At 37.6% G+C, this 14,018-nt stretch overlaps 1 protein-coding gene and 1 pseudogene across 2 annotated transcripts in view; one reads left to right on the top strand and one right to left on the bottom strand.

Moving 5' to 3' along the window:
• The window catches only part of LOC114173671 (uncharacterized), a 49,958-nt pseudogene that overhangs the window by 24,147 nt on the left and 11,793 nt on the right, over positions 1–14,018 (bottom strand). Inside the window, exons 3-4 of the transcript XR_014993067.1 lie at positions 5,524–8,425; positions 15–496 (exon numbers count right to left, since the gene is read on the bottom strand). The product of XR_014993067.1 is annotated as an uncharacterized LOC114173671 (transcript). The remainder of the gene's footprint in view (positions 1–14; positions 497–5,523; positions 8,426–14,018) is intronic.
• On the top strand, positions 8,985–9,509 carry LOC146888225 (uncharacterized). The gene has a single exon (XM_085669742.1). It carries the CDS (start codon positions 8,985–8,987, stop codon positions 9,507–9,509), a length of 525 nt encoding a protein of 174 aa, XP_085525868.1.

Genomic DNA, 14,018 nt, shown 5'->3' with positions numbered 1-14,018 from the left:
AAAGACAACCCTACCTTCCTATTTATGCTGATCGGCTCTCTTGAATCCGTAGGAAGCGTCAAATAACCAACACCATTATAAAAAGGAAAGGAACATTTGTGACAATAAAAGTCCTTCAAAGAAGGACACGTCACAGTGAGAGTGTTGGTAGCACAAATACTAACAAAGTTTGGTAGATAATCAAGAGAGAGTATTTCCAATGCAGAGAATTGAATATGAATCTCTTTATAATCCTGATTTTCTAAGGGATATTGGCCAAACATATATTTCAATTGGCCACAAAAACGCACTGAGAGCTTTCTTAAGTTAGGAAAGATAGCTTTTAGAATCTCTGTGTCATATTCTTCACCACTGTCTACAATGTTCACCAGTCCATCACAGTCTTCTATGAACAATTCTTCCAAAGAAGTCAAGCTCTTAGTTGTAGATGCTGTAAAAATTGAGCCTAACTTCGGACAATGTGTTATCCTAAGCCTTGCAAGGTTGGATAAAGTCCCTAAAAATAATCGATTAATAATGATCAAAACAATTATACAGGACAATTTTTTTGAAATAATATTACAGTTAACAAACAACTTCAAATGAAAATATAATTGTCTTTAATTTTGAATAAGACCAATTTTGCTTGTAGTCTATTAACAAGTAATTGGTTTAAGTAAAACTAGATTAATAATGTCTTCAGTTTGAAGCTTACCAATGGAAAATAAAACTAGATTAATAAAATTACTATGCTTAAAATTTTCGTATACAATAACATATTCACAATTTTCATGTAACTTACTAATAAGTTGGAACCTACATGTGTCACAAATTTGAACTAAGCAGTAACATGTACACGGTTAGGTAAACTTAAATGTGGGTAGTTGGAAGTTGCTATATTAATTGTCAAGGAGATTGCAAAAGGTTGAGAGTGGGTTTTAGCTATGATTAAGCATGCAATAGAGTTCATTAATTTTTGAGTTAGGTAGTGTTATATTTAATGAATGTAGTTGAAGGGTCATGTCCAAAGGCCTATAAAAGGACCATGTAGTGCTTCATTTCAACACACAACAAATCTGAATACAAAGAGTGTTTATCCAGAGAGACTTGTTTGTCAACAAATTGGCATCAGAGCTTGAGAGCCTGAGTGTTTGAGTGAGTTAGAGAGTTTGATCGAGATGGCCAACTTAGCTAACAGCATGCCCCTGCCGAAGTTATCAAAAGGCGTCAGCTATGATAACTGGAGCCTGCAGATGAAGGCTCTCCTTGGTTCCCAAGAAGTATGGGAGGTGGTCGAAAATGGGCACCAAGAACCAGAGGATATTGGAGAAATGACGATAGCCCAGATTGCTACGTTAAAAGCAACACGAGCAAAGGACAAAACGGCTTTGTACGTGCTGTACCGAGCTGTTGATGAGTCCGGCTTTGAGAAGATAGCAAATGTTATGTCTTCAAAAGAAGCGTGGGATATTCTGGAGAAGGCATACAAAGGGGATAACCGTGTGAAGCAAGTTCGGCTTCAAACTCTCAAAGGCGAGCTTGAAAGGATGAGGATGAAGGAAGATGAAGGGGTTGCCGAGTACGTCTCCCGAGTTGAGACCGTAGCGAATCAGCTCGGTAGAAATGGAGAGACGTTGCCCGCTTGCCGAGTGGTGGAGAAAATCTTGAGGTCGTTAACCGACGACTTCGAGAATATAGTTTGCGCAATAGAGGAATCAAAGGACTTGACAGCGCTCTCGGTGGAAGAGCTTGCTGGGTCGCTTGAAGCGCATGAGCAGCGGAGAAGGAAGAAGAAGGAGGAGTCCCTTGATCAAGCACTCCAAGCAAAGGCAACCATTAGGGAGAAGAAGGTTCCTTATACTCAGAACACTCGAGGCCGAGGTGGTAGAGGAAGAGGAGGATATGAAAGAGGTCAAGAACAGGTCGGCCAACAAAATTGGCGTGGACGAGGACAAGGTGGAGGTCGTGGTGGTAGAGGCCGAGGAGGTCATTCGAATAACTCAAGAGTTGAGTGCTTCAAATGTGGTAAGTACGGTCATTTTGCTAAAGACTGCTACTCAGGAGTCAAATGTTACAATTGTGGGAAGGTTGGACATTTCGCAAAGGACTGTCGATCTGAAAGCAAGAAGGAAACGAACTTCCTTTCTGAGGATGCTGAGGAAGAAGGAATATTGATGATGTCCAGGAGATCAGGTGCCGAGCTAAGTCCGAGCTGTTCTGACAACTCAGTTTGGTACCTTGATACAGGAGCAAGCAACCACATGTGTGGTGATGAGAATCTTTTTAAGGAGCTCACCAAAGTTGACGCTGGACACGTATCATTTGGAGATGCATCAAAGGTGGCAGTAAAAGGTCAGGGTACAATTTGGTACCTACAGAAGAACAACCGAGTTGGAGAAATCATATATGTGTACTATGTACCCGATCTGAAGAGCAACATATTGAGCATGGGCCAGCTGATGGAGAAAGGCTACTCGGTTTTGATGAAAGACCGAGTACTATACTTGAAAGACAAGTCGGATCGATTGATTGCCCGAGTAGAGATGAAGAAGAACAGGATGTACAAGCTGGACTTGAAAATAGTCCAAGAGAGGTGCTTGAAACTTGATGTGAAGGATGAAGCTATGATGTGGCACTTCTGGTTTGGCCACTTTCATTTTGGTGGACTAGCCGAGTTGGTGAAAAAGGAGATGGTGCGAGGACTCCCGACGGCGGAGTTTGAAAAGAAATTTTGTGAAGAGTGCGTGCTCGGGAAGCATCCAAGGACCTCATTTCCGAGGACTGCCGAGTACCGGGCAAAGGAACAACTCAGATTAATTCACACAGACATTTATGGACCAATTACCCCTGAATCTTTCAGTAGGAAAAGGTATTTCATTTCTTTCATAGATGATTTTTCAAGAAAAACATGGGTGTATTTTTTGAAGAAGAAATCCGAGGTGTTCCAAGTGTTTAAAAGGTTCAAAGCAATGGTTGAAAAGGAGACCAACATGCCTATCAAATATGTTAGGTCTGACCGAGGAGGCGAGTTCATCTCATCCGAGCTCATGAAGTATTGTGAGGAGCAAGGAATAAGGAGATTTCTGACAGCACCATACTCACCCCAACAGAATGGAGTAGCTGAGAGGAAAAATCGAACCATACTTGACATGGTTCGTACAATGTTGAAAAGCAAGAACGTACCTAAGGAGTTTTGGGCGGAAGTAGTGCAATGTGTCATCTATGTGCAAAATAGAAGTCCACATGCTAAGCTGAACGAGAAAACACCGCAAGAAGTCTAGAGCGGAAGAAAGCCGAGTGTGTCTCACCTCAAAGTGTTTGGTAGCATTGCTTATGGTCATGTTCCTGCTCAACAAAGGACCAAACTTGAAGATCGGAGCAAGAAGTACGTGTTTATTGGGTACGACGAAAAAACCAAGGCGTATAGGTTGTTCAACCCAATAACAAAGAAGGTGATTATGAGCCGAGATGTTCAAGTTGATGAAGAGAGCGAGTGGTAGTGGAACAACTCGGAGAAGGAGTCTAGAAGCTTGGAAGTAGATACACCACCAGCTGTGAGAGTTCATGAGACTTCTGATGAAGAAGATGAACCTCTACAGCCTAGAGCACGAAGCTTGCAAGACATATACAACTCGACTGACGAAGTACATGTTGTATGTTTCTTGGCAGATTCAGAAGACTTGAACTTTGAAGAGGCCGTGCAGGAGGAGAAGTGGCAAATTGAAATGAATGAAGAGATCGGAGCAATCGAACGCAACAACACGTAGGAGCTAACCGATTTGCCCAAAGGAGCTCGGCCTGTTGGCGTAAAGTGGGTGTACAAGAAGAAAACAAACGCTGAAGGAGAAGTTGAGCGATACAAAGCTCGACTCGTAGTGAAGGGGTACAAGCAGAAGGAAGGAATAGACTATGATGAAGTATTCGCTCCAGTGACGAGGATGGAAGCAATCAGGTTGTTGATTTCCTTAGCAGCTCAACACAGATGGACAATCTTGCAGATGGATGTGAAGTCAGCATTTCTGAATGGAGTCTTGGAGGAGGAAGTATATGTTGAACAGCCACTTGGATACATGCGAAGAGGCAAAGAGAAGAAAGTGTTGAGATTGAAGAAGGCACTTTATGGCCTGAAGCAAGCTCCACGAGCATGGAATGAAAGAATCGACACTTACTTCAAGAAGAATGGGTATGAGCAGTGCCCTTATGAACATGCTCTTTACATAAAGAAGAAAGGAGAAGATGTGATGTTCATTGCCCTCTATGTCGATGATCTTATCTTCACGGGGAATAATGTTGAGCTAATTGAAGCATTTAAAGAAGTGATGAAGAAGGAGTTCGAGATGACCGACTTAGGTCTTATGAAGTATTTCCTTGGTTTGGAAGTCATTCAAGGGAAGGACGGTATCTTTGTGTCGCAGGAAGGGTATGCTGAGGATGTCTTAAAGAAGTTCAAGATGACGAGTTGCAACCCGGTTTCCACCCCTATGAAACCGGGCACAAAACTTTCTAAGTATGCAGATGGAGACCGAGTTGATGCGAGCAAATACCGAAGTCTGATTGGAAGTCTCAGGTATCTTACAAATACCAGACCAGATTTAATGCTGAGTGTTGGAATAGCAAGTCGGTATATGGAGGAACCAAGGTATACTCATTGGAAGGCCCTAAAGAGAATTTTAAGGTATGTGAGAGGAACTGTGTCACTTGGTCTGATGTATACTAGGACGGATGATTACCGACTAGTTGGCTACTCAGACAGTGATTGGTGTGGAGATGTTGATGACCGGAAAAGCACGTCTGGATATGTATTCTTCATGGGGAGCACATCGTTCACCTGGCTTTCAAAGAAACAGCCCATTGTAACATTGTCAACATGTGAAGCAGAGTACGTTGCAGCATCCTGGAGTGTCTGCCATGCAGTTTGGCTTAGAAACCTTCTAAGCAAATTGGAATTGAAGCAAGAAAAGGGGACTGTGATCCGAGTTGATAACAAGTCGGCCATTGAATTGGCAAAGAACCCGGTCAATCATGAGAGAAGCAAGCACATTGATGTTCGATTTCACTTCATCCGAGAACAAGTGAAAGAAGGAAATGTAGAGTTGGAGCACGTTGAAAGTCGAGCACAAGCTGCAGATATGTTTACAAAGCCGCTGCCATCCTCTCTATTTGAGAACAACAAGATGATACTTGGAATGAAGGATAAGAAGAGCATTTAAGTTTACGGGGGGATTTTGTTAGGTAAACTTAAATGTGGGTAGTTGGAAGTTGTTATATTAATTGTCTAAGAGATTGCAAAAGGTTGAGAGTGGGTTTTAGCTATGATTAAGCATGCAATAGAGTTCATTAATTGTGAGTTAGGTAGTAGTTATATTTAATGAATGTAGTTGAAGGGTCATGTCCAAAGGCCTATAAAAGGATCATGTAGTGCTTCATTTCAACACAGAACAAATCTGAATACAAAAGAGTGTTTATCCAGAGAGACTTGTTTGTTAACATAGACTTCCTAATACACGCTTAAACATATTTAGAAATGAAAAAAGAAAAATGTACCTGGGTTATGCTTCAGAACTGTTGTTGTTGGAATTGAAGTGCTATGTGAATGTGGATGCTTACCTTCCTCAATGATTTCATCAACTTCTTCTTTTCTATCTTGCTCTGCTAATGGAACTATATCCCCAATTATTTGATCTAGCATGTCGCATTCCTCTATCTCGAGAACTTTCAATTGACCTAAGCCTCCTACAATGTTGCCCGAGAATATATATTTTAATTCTTTACAGCTCTTTATCTTTACTTCCTCCAAATTCGGGAAGATTCGTACAGGATGCCAGGTGCTGAATTCATCTTGACTTTTCTCCATTTTCTCACCATCTGTTAATATATGTTTCAATTCATTACATCTTTTTATTTTTAATATTTTCAATTGTACCAATCGTTGAGCCACGACATACGTGAAGAGAGATGTCAGTTGTGGACAATCACTTAAATACAGCTTCTCTAACTTCTCGAAAGGCCCATTGGCAGGTACAACACAATGCCATATAACTTTTAGATTTTCCATGTCATCCATTTTCAGCGTATGCAACTGGGAGAAGACATTCATCACCTCACTTGAATTATTAGTAGTGTCAATCAAACATTCTAACTCTTCAGAACCAAGTATCTCCAACTTATTCAACTCATTCAAACCTCCCCCTTCAATTTCAAATATATCAGGGATCATATTTTTTGCGCCTCCATCAATATTTCCTACAAATAGATCCTTTGCTTTTTTTGCCAAACCCTTTATTACCTCATTTGATATGTCAAAATGGTTAAGTAATAAAGTTCTTCCATGAAGGTAAACATCTTCATGATTATAATGGCCAAATTCGCGGGACCGTAACACAATTCCATACCTTTGCAGTGTTTCGGGAACACTAAACGTCTTAAAGAATTCAATATTGTCTTCACTATTAGCATACCATTCTCCTGCAATATCAATAATGTACAACTCTTCCAGTAGTGGGATTCTCTTGATCACTTCAAAATTCTTCAGTTTAATGTCACATATGTGTAACTCTAACAATTTTAAGGTTGTTAGTTGTGTAATTGCTACATCGCTTTGTAATTCAGGAAATGAAGGCAATGAACAACCATGCAGTGAAAGACTTTGAAGTTTCTTCATATCTCTAATAAATGAGAAGTCGCTCAACTCATAACCATAGATGTGTAGATAACGAAGATTTGTTAATGTTTGGAAAGATATTTTTGGCAACGGTGTGTTTTCATCCTCATCGTTGACAAGAATCAAAACTTTGAGCATTCCCATTGTTTTGAAAATTTCATCAAATTCTTTCTTTGTCCGTAAGAATAAAAACTCAAGATTGGAGCAATCCAAATCATTTGGAAATTTCACACACCATAGATATCTTACTGAGTTATGTTCCACCGTAACATCTTTTTCCTCTTCACACTTGATCATATTATTCTCATCTTTTGCTATTATGTGGGCCACATCACGAACTATGTCATGCATTTTGACACATTCATCATCTGCATCCAACAATAAACAACAACTAACAAGCTTAATTTTAGCTGCAATCACTTCACTCCTTGCCTCTTCATATGACTGAGCTTCTCCAACTACACCTAATCCTATTGCACATCTTGTTAAAACTTCAACTTGAATTTCAAAATCTTCAGGAAATACGGAGCACAACAGGAATAGTGATTTAGCTTCTTTATCATCCAAATTATCATAGCTCAACTGCAAGCACTTGTAGGGATCAGTCAAACCTTTTTCAATATTTATTGGCTTAGAATGTTTTAATTTATTCAGTGCAACACTCCATATTGTCTCAGCTTTTCCCTTCAAACTACTAGCAACAGCTACAATGAGAACAGGCAATTGTTTACATTCATCAGAAATTAATCTTGCCATACGCTTCAAGGTATCAGGGGTGTCTTTTGATATAAGTGCTTTATTTTGGAAAAGAGTCCATGCTTCTTCATCCGTTAAAATTGGCAGGTAAATCTTTCTTTGACAATCCATTGAAATACAAACTTCTACCGATCTAGCGGTAATGAGAATCTTGCAACCTTTGTGGTGTTCGGAGGAGGGAATCCCTATGCGAGCAAAATCAAGTTTCTCCCACACATCATCTAGAATCATAAGAATATTTTTTTCTTGTGTTAATCTCAAGCATAATCGTTGGGCTCTCTGCATTTCTTCGGATTATGGAAATACATATTGCAGTGAACTTGCTATTTTTTCTTGAATCCTTTGAACTTCCACCGTACAAGAAACAGGTACGAAAAGAACTTTTTCAAAAAGATGCTCTGCTTCTACTAATTTCTTAACCTCCATTGCTAATGTGGTTTTACCACAACCCCCCATCCCATACAACCCAATCATGGAAACATCATTATTTTTCACTGCATCCAGTAGTTGCTCGTATGCAGATTCTCTACTTTCAAAATTCATGCATTTTTCTGAAAGAATGTCAAGGATGTTTGAAGGAAGCGTAGCGATGCGGTCAAATGGCACATATTGTCTACCCTCATCAATGAACTTTTTGAGGTCCACAGATTTATTTCCTAACTTTTTTCCTACACGGTATCGCCAAATCCAATTTGGAAAGTGCCCAAAGCAACAAATTTTTTTTGTTCTTGCCTCTTTCAGTAACTCGTTCACATTGTCTACATCATTGATAGCATCTTGTAACCACTTGTCAACAATTTCACTAGTCTTTCTTGTTTGTGTATTGGCATACGCAATAAATTTTTGGACGCCATCTCTTGTTATAATCAAATTTCCCTCGTCTTCTTCAAGCTTTTTGACGAAATCGTTAAAGCAGCAAGGATAACGCAATTGATTTACTGCTCCACACACTAAATCTCTTGAAATAGAAGATGCAAAACCCAAGACACACTCCATCAATTTGTTTCAACATATAACACTTTCTTGATCCTGAACAACAAAAGATAGACACGCTTATAGTATGTCTTGCAATTATATTTAGATATATTAGATAACAAAATGATGAATTTGGATTCTCTGCTACATTTTCTGCTACATCACTTTTATAATAAAATTACATAAAAAGGTTATCAAGTTATTGTGTAGTAATTAAATTTAATGTTTTCTATCCTAAATAGTCAATTATGGGATATACAATAAAAAATATCTAATAACTTTAATCATTATTGGTTTTAAAAAGTTTAGGTGTGATAAGAGTTTTTAAATATATTTTTCGTCACTTTGATTATTTTGTCGAACATTTCTTGTTGAAGTATATTTGTTGAGTCTGTTACGTTGAGTCTGTTACGGGATTTATTTTTTATTCTGTTATTTTGTTTGTGTCAGTTACAATTGTATTTCTGCTGTTATTTAAAGGCTTGGCTGCCATTCAATAAAATATTCATTCATCAATTTGTTTAAATATACTATATTAGTTAACAAATTGGTATCAGAGCTCCATCTTGGGACCTGATATAAAAAAAGCGACAGACTTTGAGTGAATCATAAAATGAGTGAGGATAAGAGCTTCGTGCAACCTGCCATACCACGTTTCGATGGTCATTATGACCATTGGAGCATGCTTATGGAAAACCTTTTAAGATCAAAGGGTTATTGGCATTTGGTGGAGTGTGGTTATGACGCTGCAGAAGGAGTGGAGTTGACTGAGGTGCAACAAAAGGAGTTGGAGGATCTGATTACGAAAGATCTCAAAGTTAAGAACTATTTGTTTCAAGCCATTGATAGAACAATTCTTGAGCAAATTTTGGAAAAACGCACATCGAAGCAGATATGGGATTCAATGAAGAAAAAGTTTGCTGGAAATGCTAGAGTAAAGCGTTCTCTTCTCCAAGCTCTGAGAAGAGACTTTGAAGTTCTGGAAATGAAAGTGGGTGAAGCCATAACTGAATATTTTGCTCGTGTTATGAATGTAGCGACCAAGATGCGGAGTAATGGTGAAGATATGAAGGAAGTTACTATTGTCGAAAAAATCCTTAGAACCTTAACTGAGAAATTCAATTATGTTGTTGTCTGAATTGAGGAATCTAAGGACATTGACAAACTTACTATTGATGAACTACAAAGCTCTCTAGTTGTTCATGAGCAAAAGTTTATCAAATCAAGCGGAGAAGAACAAGCATTAACAGTGCGTTCAGATAATGTTGGCACAAGGGGAAGAGGAAGAGGAAGAGGACGTGGGAGAGGAAGAGGAAGGCAAATTTTCAATCGAGCAACGATTGAATGTTTTAAATGCCACAAGCTAGGTCACTACCAGTATGAATGTCCTTCATTGGACAAGGAGGTTAATTATGCAGAATTTGACGAAGAAGAAGAAATATTGCTAATGTCTCACGTTGGGCTTCTTCAACATCAAACAAGCAAGGAAGATGCTTGGTTTCTCGATTCAGGATGCTCAAATCACATGTGTGGAGATAAATCAAATTTCAATGAGATTGATGAATCTTTTAGACATGTAGTAAAGCTTGGAAACAACACCAAGATGAACGTTTTTGGCAAAGGAAATGTGAAGCTGAATGTCAATGGTGTCACTCATGTGATACAAGATGTTTTTTACGTACCTGAGCTCAAGAATAATCTATTGAGTATTGGCCAGCTGCAAGAGAAAGGGTTAACCATCATATTTAAGTCAGGATGGTGCAATATATATCATCCTCACAAAGGATTAATCTTACAAATCAAGATGACTCCAAACAGGATGTTTATATTACCTGCAAGGATTTCAAAAAAAACAGAAATATGTTTCAACACCACAACACAAGAACTTCCTCATTTGTGGCATTGCAGATACGCTCATCTCAGCCACCAAGGTTTACAATTGCTTCAGAAAAGCAAGATGGTTCATGGCTTGCCTTTGCTGCCTACCTCTACAATTATGTGTACTGATTGCGTTCAAGGGAAGCAACATCGTGAGCCAATTCCTAAACAAAGTCATTGGAGAGCAACCCAAAAATTACAATTGATTCATGCAGACATTTGTGGTCCTATTACACCAGCATCCAATAGTCAAAAAAGGTACTTCTTATGCTTTATAGATGACTATTCTAGAAAAGCTTGGGTATATTTTTTATTGGAAAAATCAGAAGCATTCCATCATGTCAAGTGTTTTAAAATGCTCGTTGAGAAAGAAAGTGGTTTGGCTATCAAATGTTTACGTACAGACAGAGGAGGAGAATTCAATTCAGCAGAGTTCAATGATTTTTGTAAATTGAATGGGATAAAGAGGCAATTAACTACAACTTATACTCCACAACAAAATGGAGTGGCCGAGCGTAAAAACAGGACGGTGTTGAACCTAGTCAGATCAATGTTGTCTGCCAAGGGAGTTCCGAAAATGTTTTGGCCTGAAGCTGTGAAGTGGACAACATATGTTCTAAATCGATCCCCCACGTTGGCAGTTAAAGGAATGACACCAGAGGAGGCATGGAGTGGTGAGAAACCTTCTGTTGAGCATTTTAGAGTATTTGGATGTGTAGGACATGCACATATTCCAGATGCTAAGAGGACCAAATTAGAAGGTAAAAGTGTTAAATGTGTTCTCCTTGGTGTTAGTGATGAATCAAAGGGGTACAAGTTATATGATCCTACATCAAGAAAAGTTTTAATAAGTCGGGATGTCATTTTTGAAGAAGAAAAACAGTGGGATTGGAATGCAGCCTCCAAAGAAAACTTGCAAGTAGATTCAGAAGGTGGAAACAACGAATTTTATGAATATGATCATACTGATGCAAACCCAACTGAGGAGAACGAAATTGAAGAGACTGATCAGATTGAAGATCAACTTGATACAACACAAAATGTTGTAGATGAAGATGGAAGAATAAGACATGCTCCAAGGTGGATGGAAGATTATGTGTCAGGAGAAGGACTGTCAGAAGATGAAGATATCGTGCATATGGCTTTGGTAGATTCTGCAGATCCAATATGTTTTGAGGATGCAGTAAAAAGTTCTAAATGGAGGCAAGCCATGGAAGATGAGATCACAGCTATAGAGAAGAACCATACTTGGGAATTAGTTGATTTACCGAATGGTGCAAAGAAGATTGGAGTTAAATGGATATACAAAACCAAAGTAAATGAACATGGAGAAGTGGATAAATTCAAAGCTCGCCTCGTGGCTAAGGGGTATTCACAAAAGCATGGTATTGACTACAATGAAGTTTTTGCCCCTGTAGCTCGGATGGATACTATTAGAATGGTAATAGCAATTGCTGCACAACGAGGATGGAGTATCTATCAATTTGATGTCAAATCCGCTTTCCTACATGGAACCTTAACGGAAGACGTGTATGTTGCTCAACCAAAAGGATATGAGAAGAAAGGAAGTGAACATATGGTTTATAAACTCCACAAGGCTTTATACGGTCTAAAACAAGCACCACGAGCTTGGTTTAGCCGCATTGAGTCTTATTTTGTTAGTGAAGGTTTTCAGCAAAGTCAAAATGAGCAAACACTCTTTTTCAAATGGAGCAAAGAAGGTAAGATTCTTATTATCAGTGTTTATGTAGACGATCTTATATACACAGGAAATGATGAGCTTATGATGAATCATTTTAAGAAATCCATGCAACAACAGTTTGAGATGACAGATTTAGGAAAAATGAGATTTTTCTTAGGCATTGAAGTGTTGCAGTGTTCTAATGGGATTTACATATACCAAAAGAAATATGCTCAAGAAATTCTGAGGCGATTTGGCATGGAGGAAAGTAATTTTGTCAACAATCCTATTGTGCTAGGAAATAATTTATGTAAAGATGAAGGGGGAGTCAAAATTGATGAAACTCATTTCAAACAAATGGTTGGTAGTTTGATGTACATCACTACCACCCGACCAGATTTGATGTTTGTGGTCAGCTTAATTAGCAGGTATATGACTCAACCAACAGAAATGCATGCTAAAGTGGCTAAGAGAATTCTTAGGTATTTAAAGGGTACTGAAAACTATGGGATTCTATATAAAAGAGGAGGAACTGAGAAGCTATTGGGTTTTACTGATAGTGACTATGCTGGAGATGTGGAGGATAGAAAAAGTACATCAGGATATGTGTTCCTAATGAGTGAAGGCAGTGTTGCTTGGTCCTCCAAAAAGCAACCAATTGTCACACTTTCCACCATAGAAGCTGAGTTCATTGCAGCAGCTGGATGTGCTTGTCAAGCAATTTGGATGAGAAGGGTCCTAAAGGAGATAGGATTGGACCAAACAGAAAGTACTCTGATAATGTGTGATAATTGCTCAACTATCAAATTGTCCAAAAACCCAGTTATGCATGGAAGGAGTAAACACATAGATGTAAGGTTTTACTTCCTCAGAGATCTCACAAGAGATGGGGTCATTGAGCTAGTTCATTGCGGAACACAGGACCAAATTGCAGATATTATGACCAAGCCTTTAAAATTGGATTCTTTTCTGAAATTTCGAAAACTGCTCGGAGTGTGCGAAATTCCAACTTTAAACAAAGTGCATGGGTGCAGTTAGTTTAAGGGAGGGTTTGTTGAAGTATATTTGTTGAGTCTGTTACGGGATTTATTTTTTATTCTGTTATTTTGTTTGTGTCAGTTACAATTGTATTTCTGCTGTTATTTAAAGGCTTGGTTGCCATTCAATAAAATATTCATTCATCAATTTGTTTAAATATACTATATTAGTTAACATTTCTTTTAAATAAGTTTAAATAATCATGTTCAAACATACATGTGGATGAGAAGATTTGTTAAATAGGAAAAAAAAAGTGTACCAGTAGAAAATATATTTAACCAAAGCTTAAACCAAAACATGCATTATATACAAAATTAACATTATATGTAAGTTTAATTTTGTTATATTTATTTTAATTTATATCAACACTTTTATATTATTCAATTTTAGATGAAATTTTCAAATAGAAAAAGAACAAAAATTCATAATTCCTTAAACTGTTAATTGTGATAGAGGATTATAGGAATTAAGTTATTATATGCACGATCCGATTGGTGACTTGATGAGTAACAAGAATTCTACACTTTACACCGAAAATCACTTTATAAACAATTCGTTATACAAAACTATAATTTCAAAGTCTTCAACGTTTGTTACTTATATTAATTCACTATAATGAAATATATTAATTCACCATTTTCCCCGTTTAAATAGTTAAGATCAAGTTTATCGTGTACCCTCTCTTCAAAAAATTTCCAGTAATATAAGACACTTTGCTTTCTATCTATAATTTAATTTTCAATTTTTTTCTTTTAAATACAAAATCTTCACTTTAAATCCTTACAATTTTTAATGAGACTAAATTAAATTTTCAACAGGCTTTGGAGGGTGACAATTTTCACAATTTTCCATGTCATTAAGACTAAATTAATATGTTAAACTAATAATATATCATCAAATTGACTAAATTAGTATGTTAAGTTATTAAAAGTATCATCTTGATTTGATAGAAAAGCTTTAAAAAATCAAAGTGAAACTTTTATGGTGTGTTTGGATAGAGCATTTTTAATGAAGTAATTCATTTTTTAAAAAATTTATATTTCTTTTGTA

This window comes from Vigna unguiculata, chromosome 2 (genome assembly GCF_037176805.1).
Source record: "Vigna unguiculata cultivar grain cowpea cultivar isolate G323 ecotype 2 chromosome 2, ASM3717680v1, whole genome shotgun sequence".
NCBI lineage: Eukaryota > Viridiplantae > Streptophyta > Magnoliopsida > Fabales > Fabaceae > Vigna > Vigna unguiculata.
Note: the sequence above shows the minus strand (reverse complement) of the source record. Positions and strands in the feature narration are given on the sequence as shown.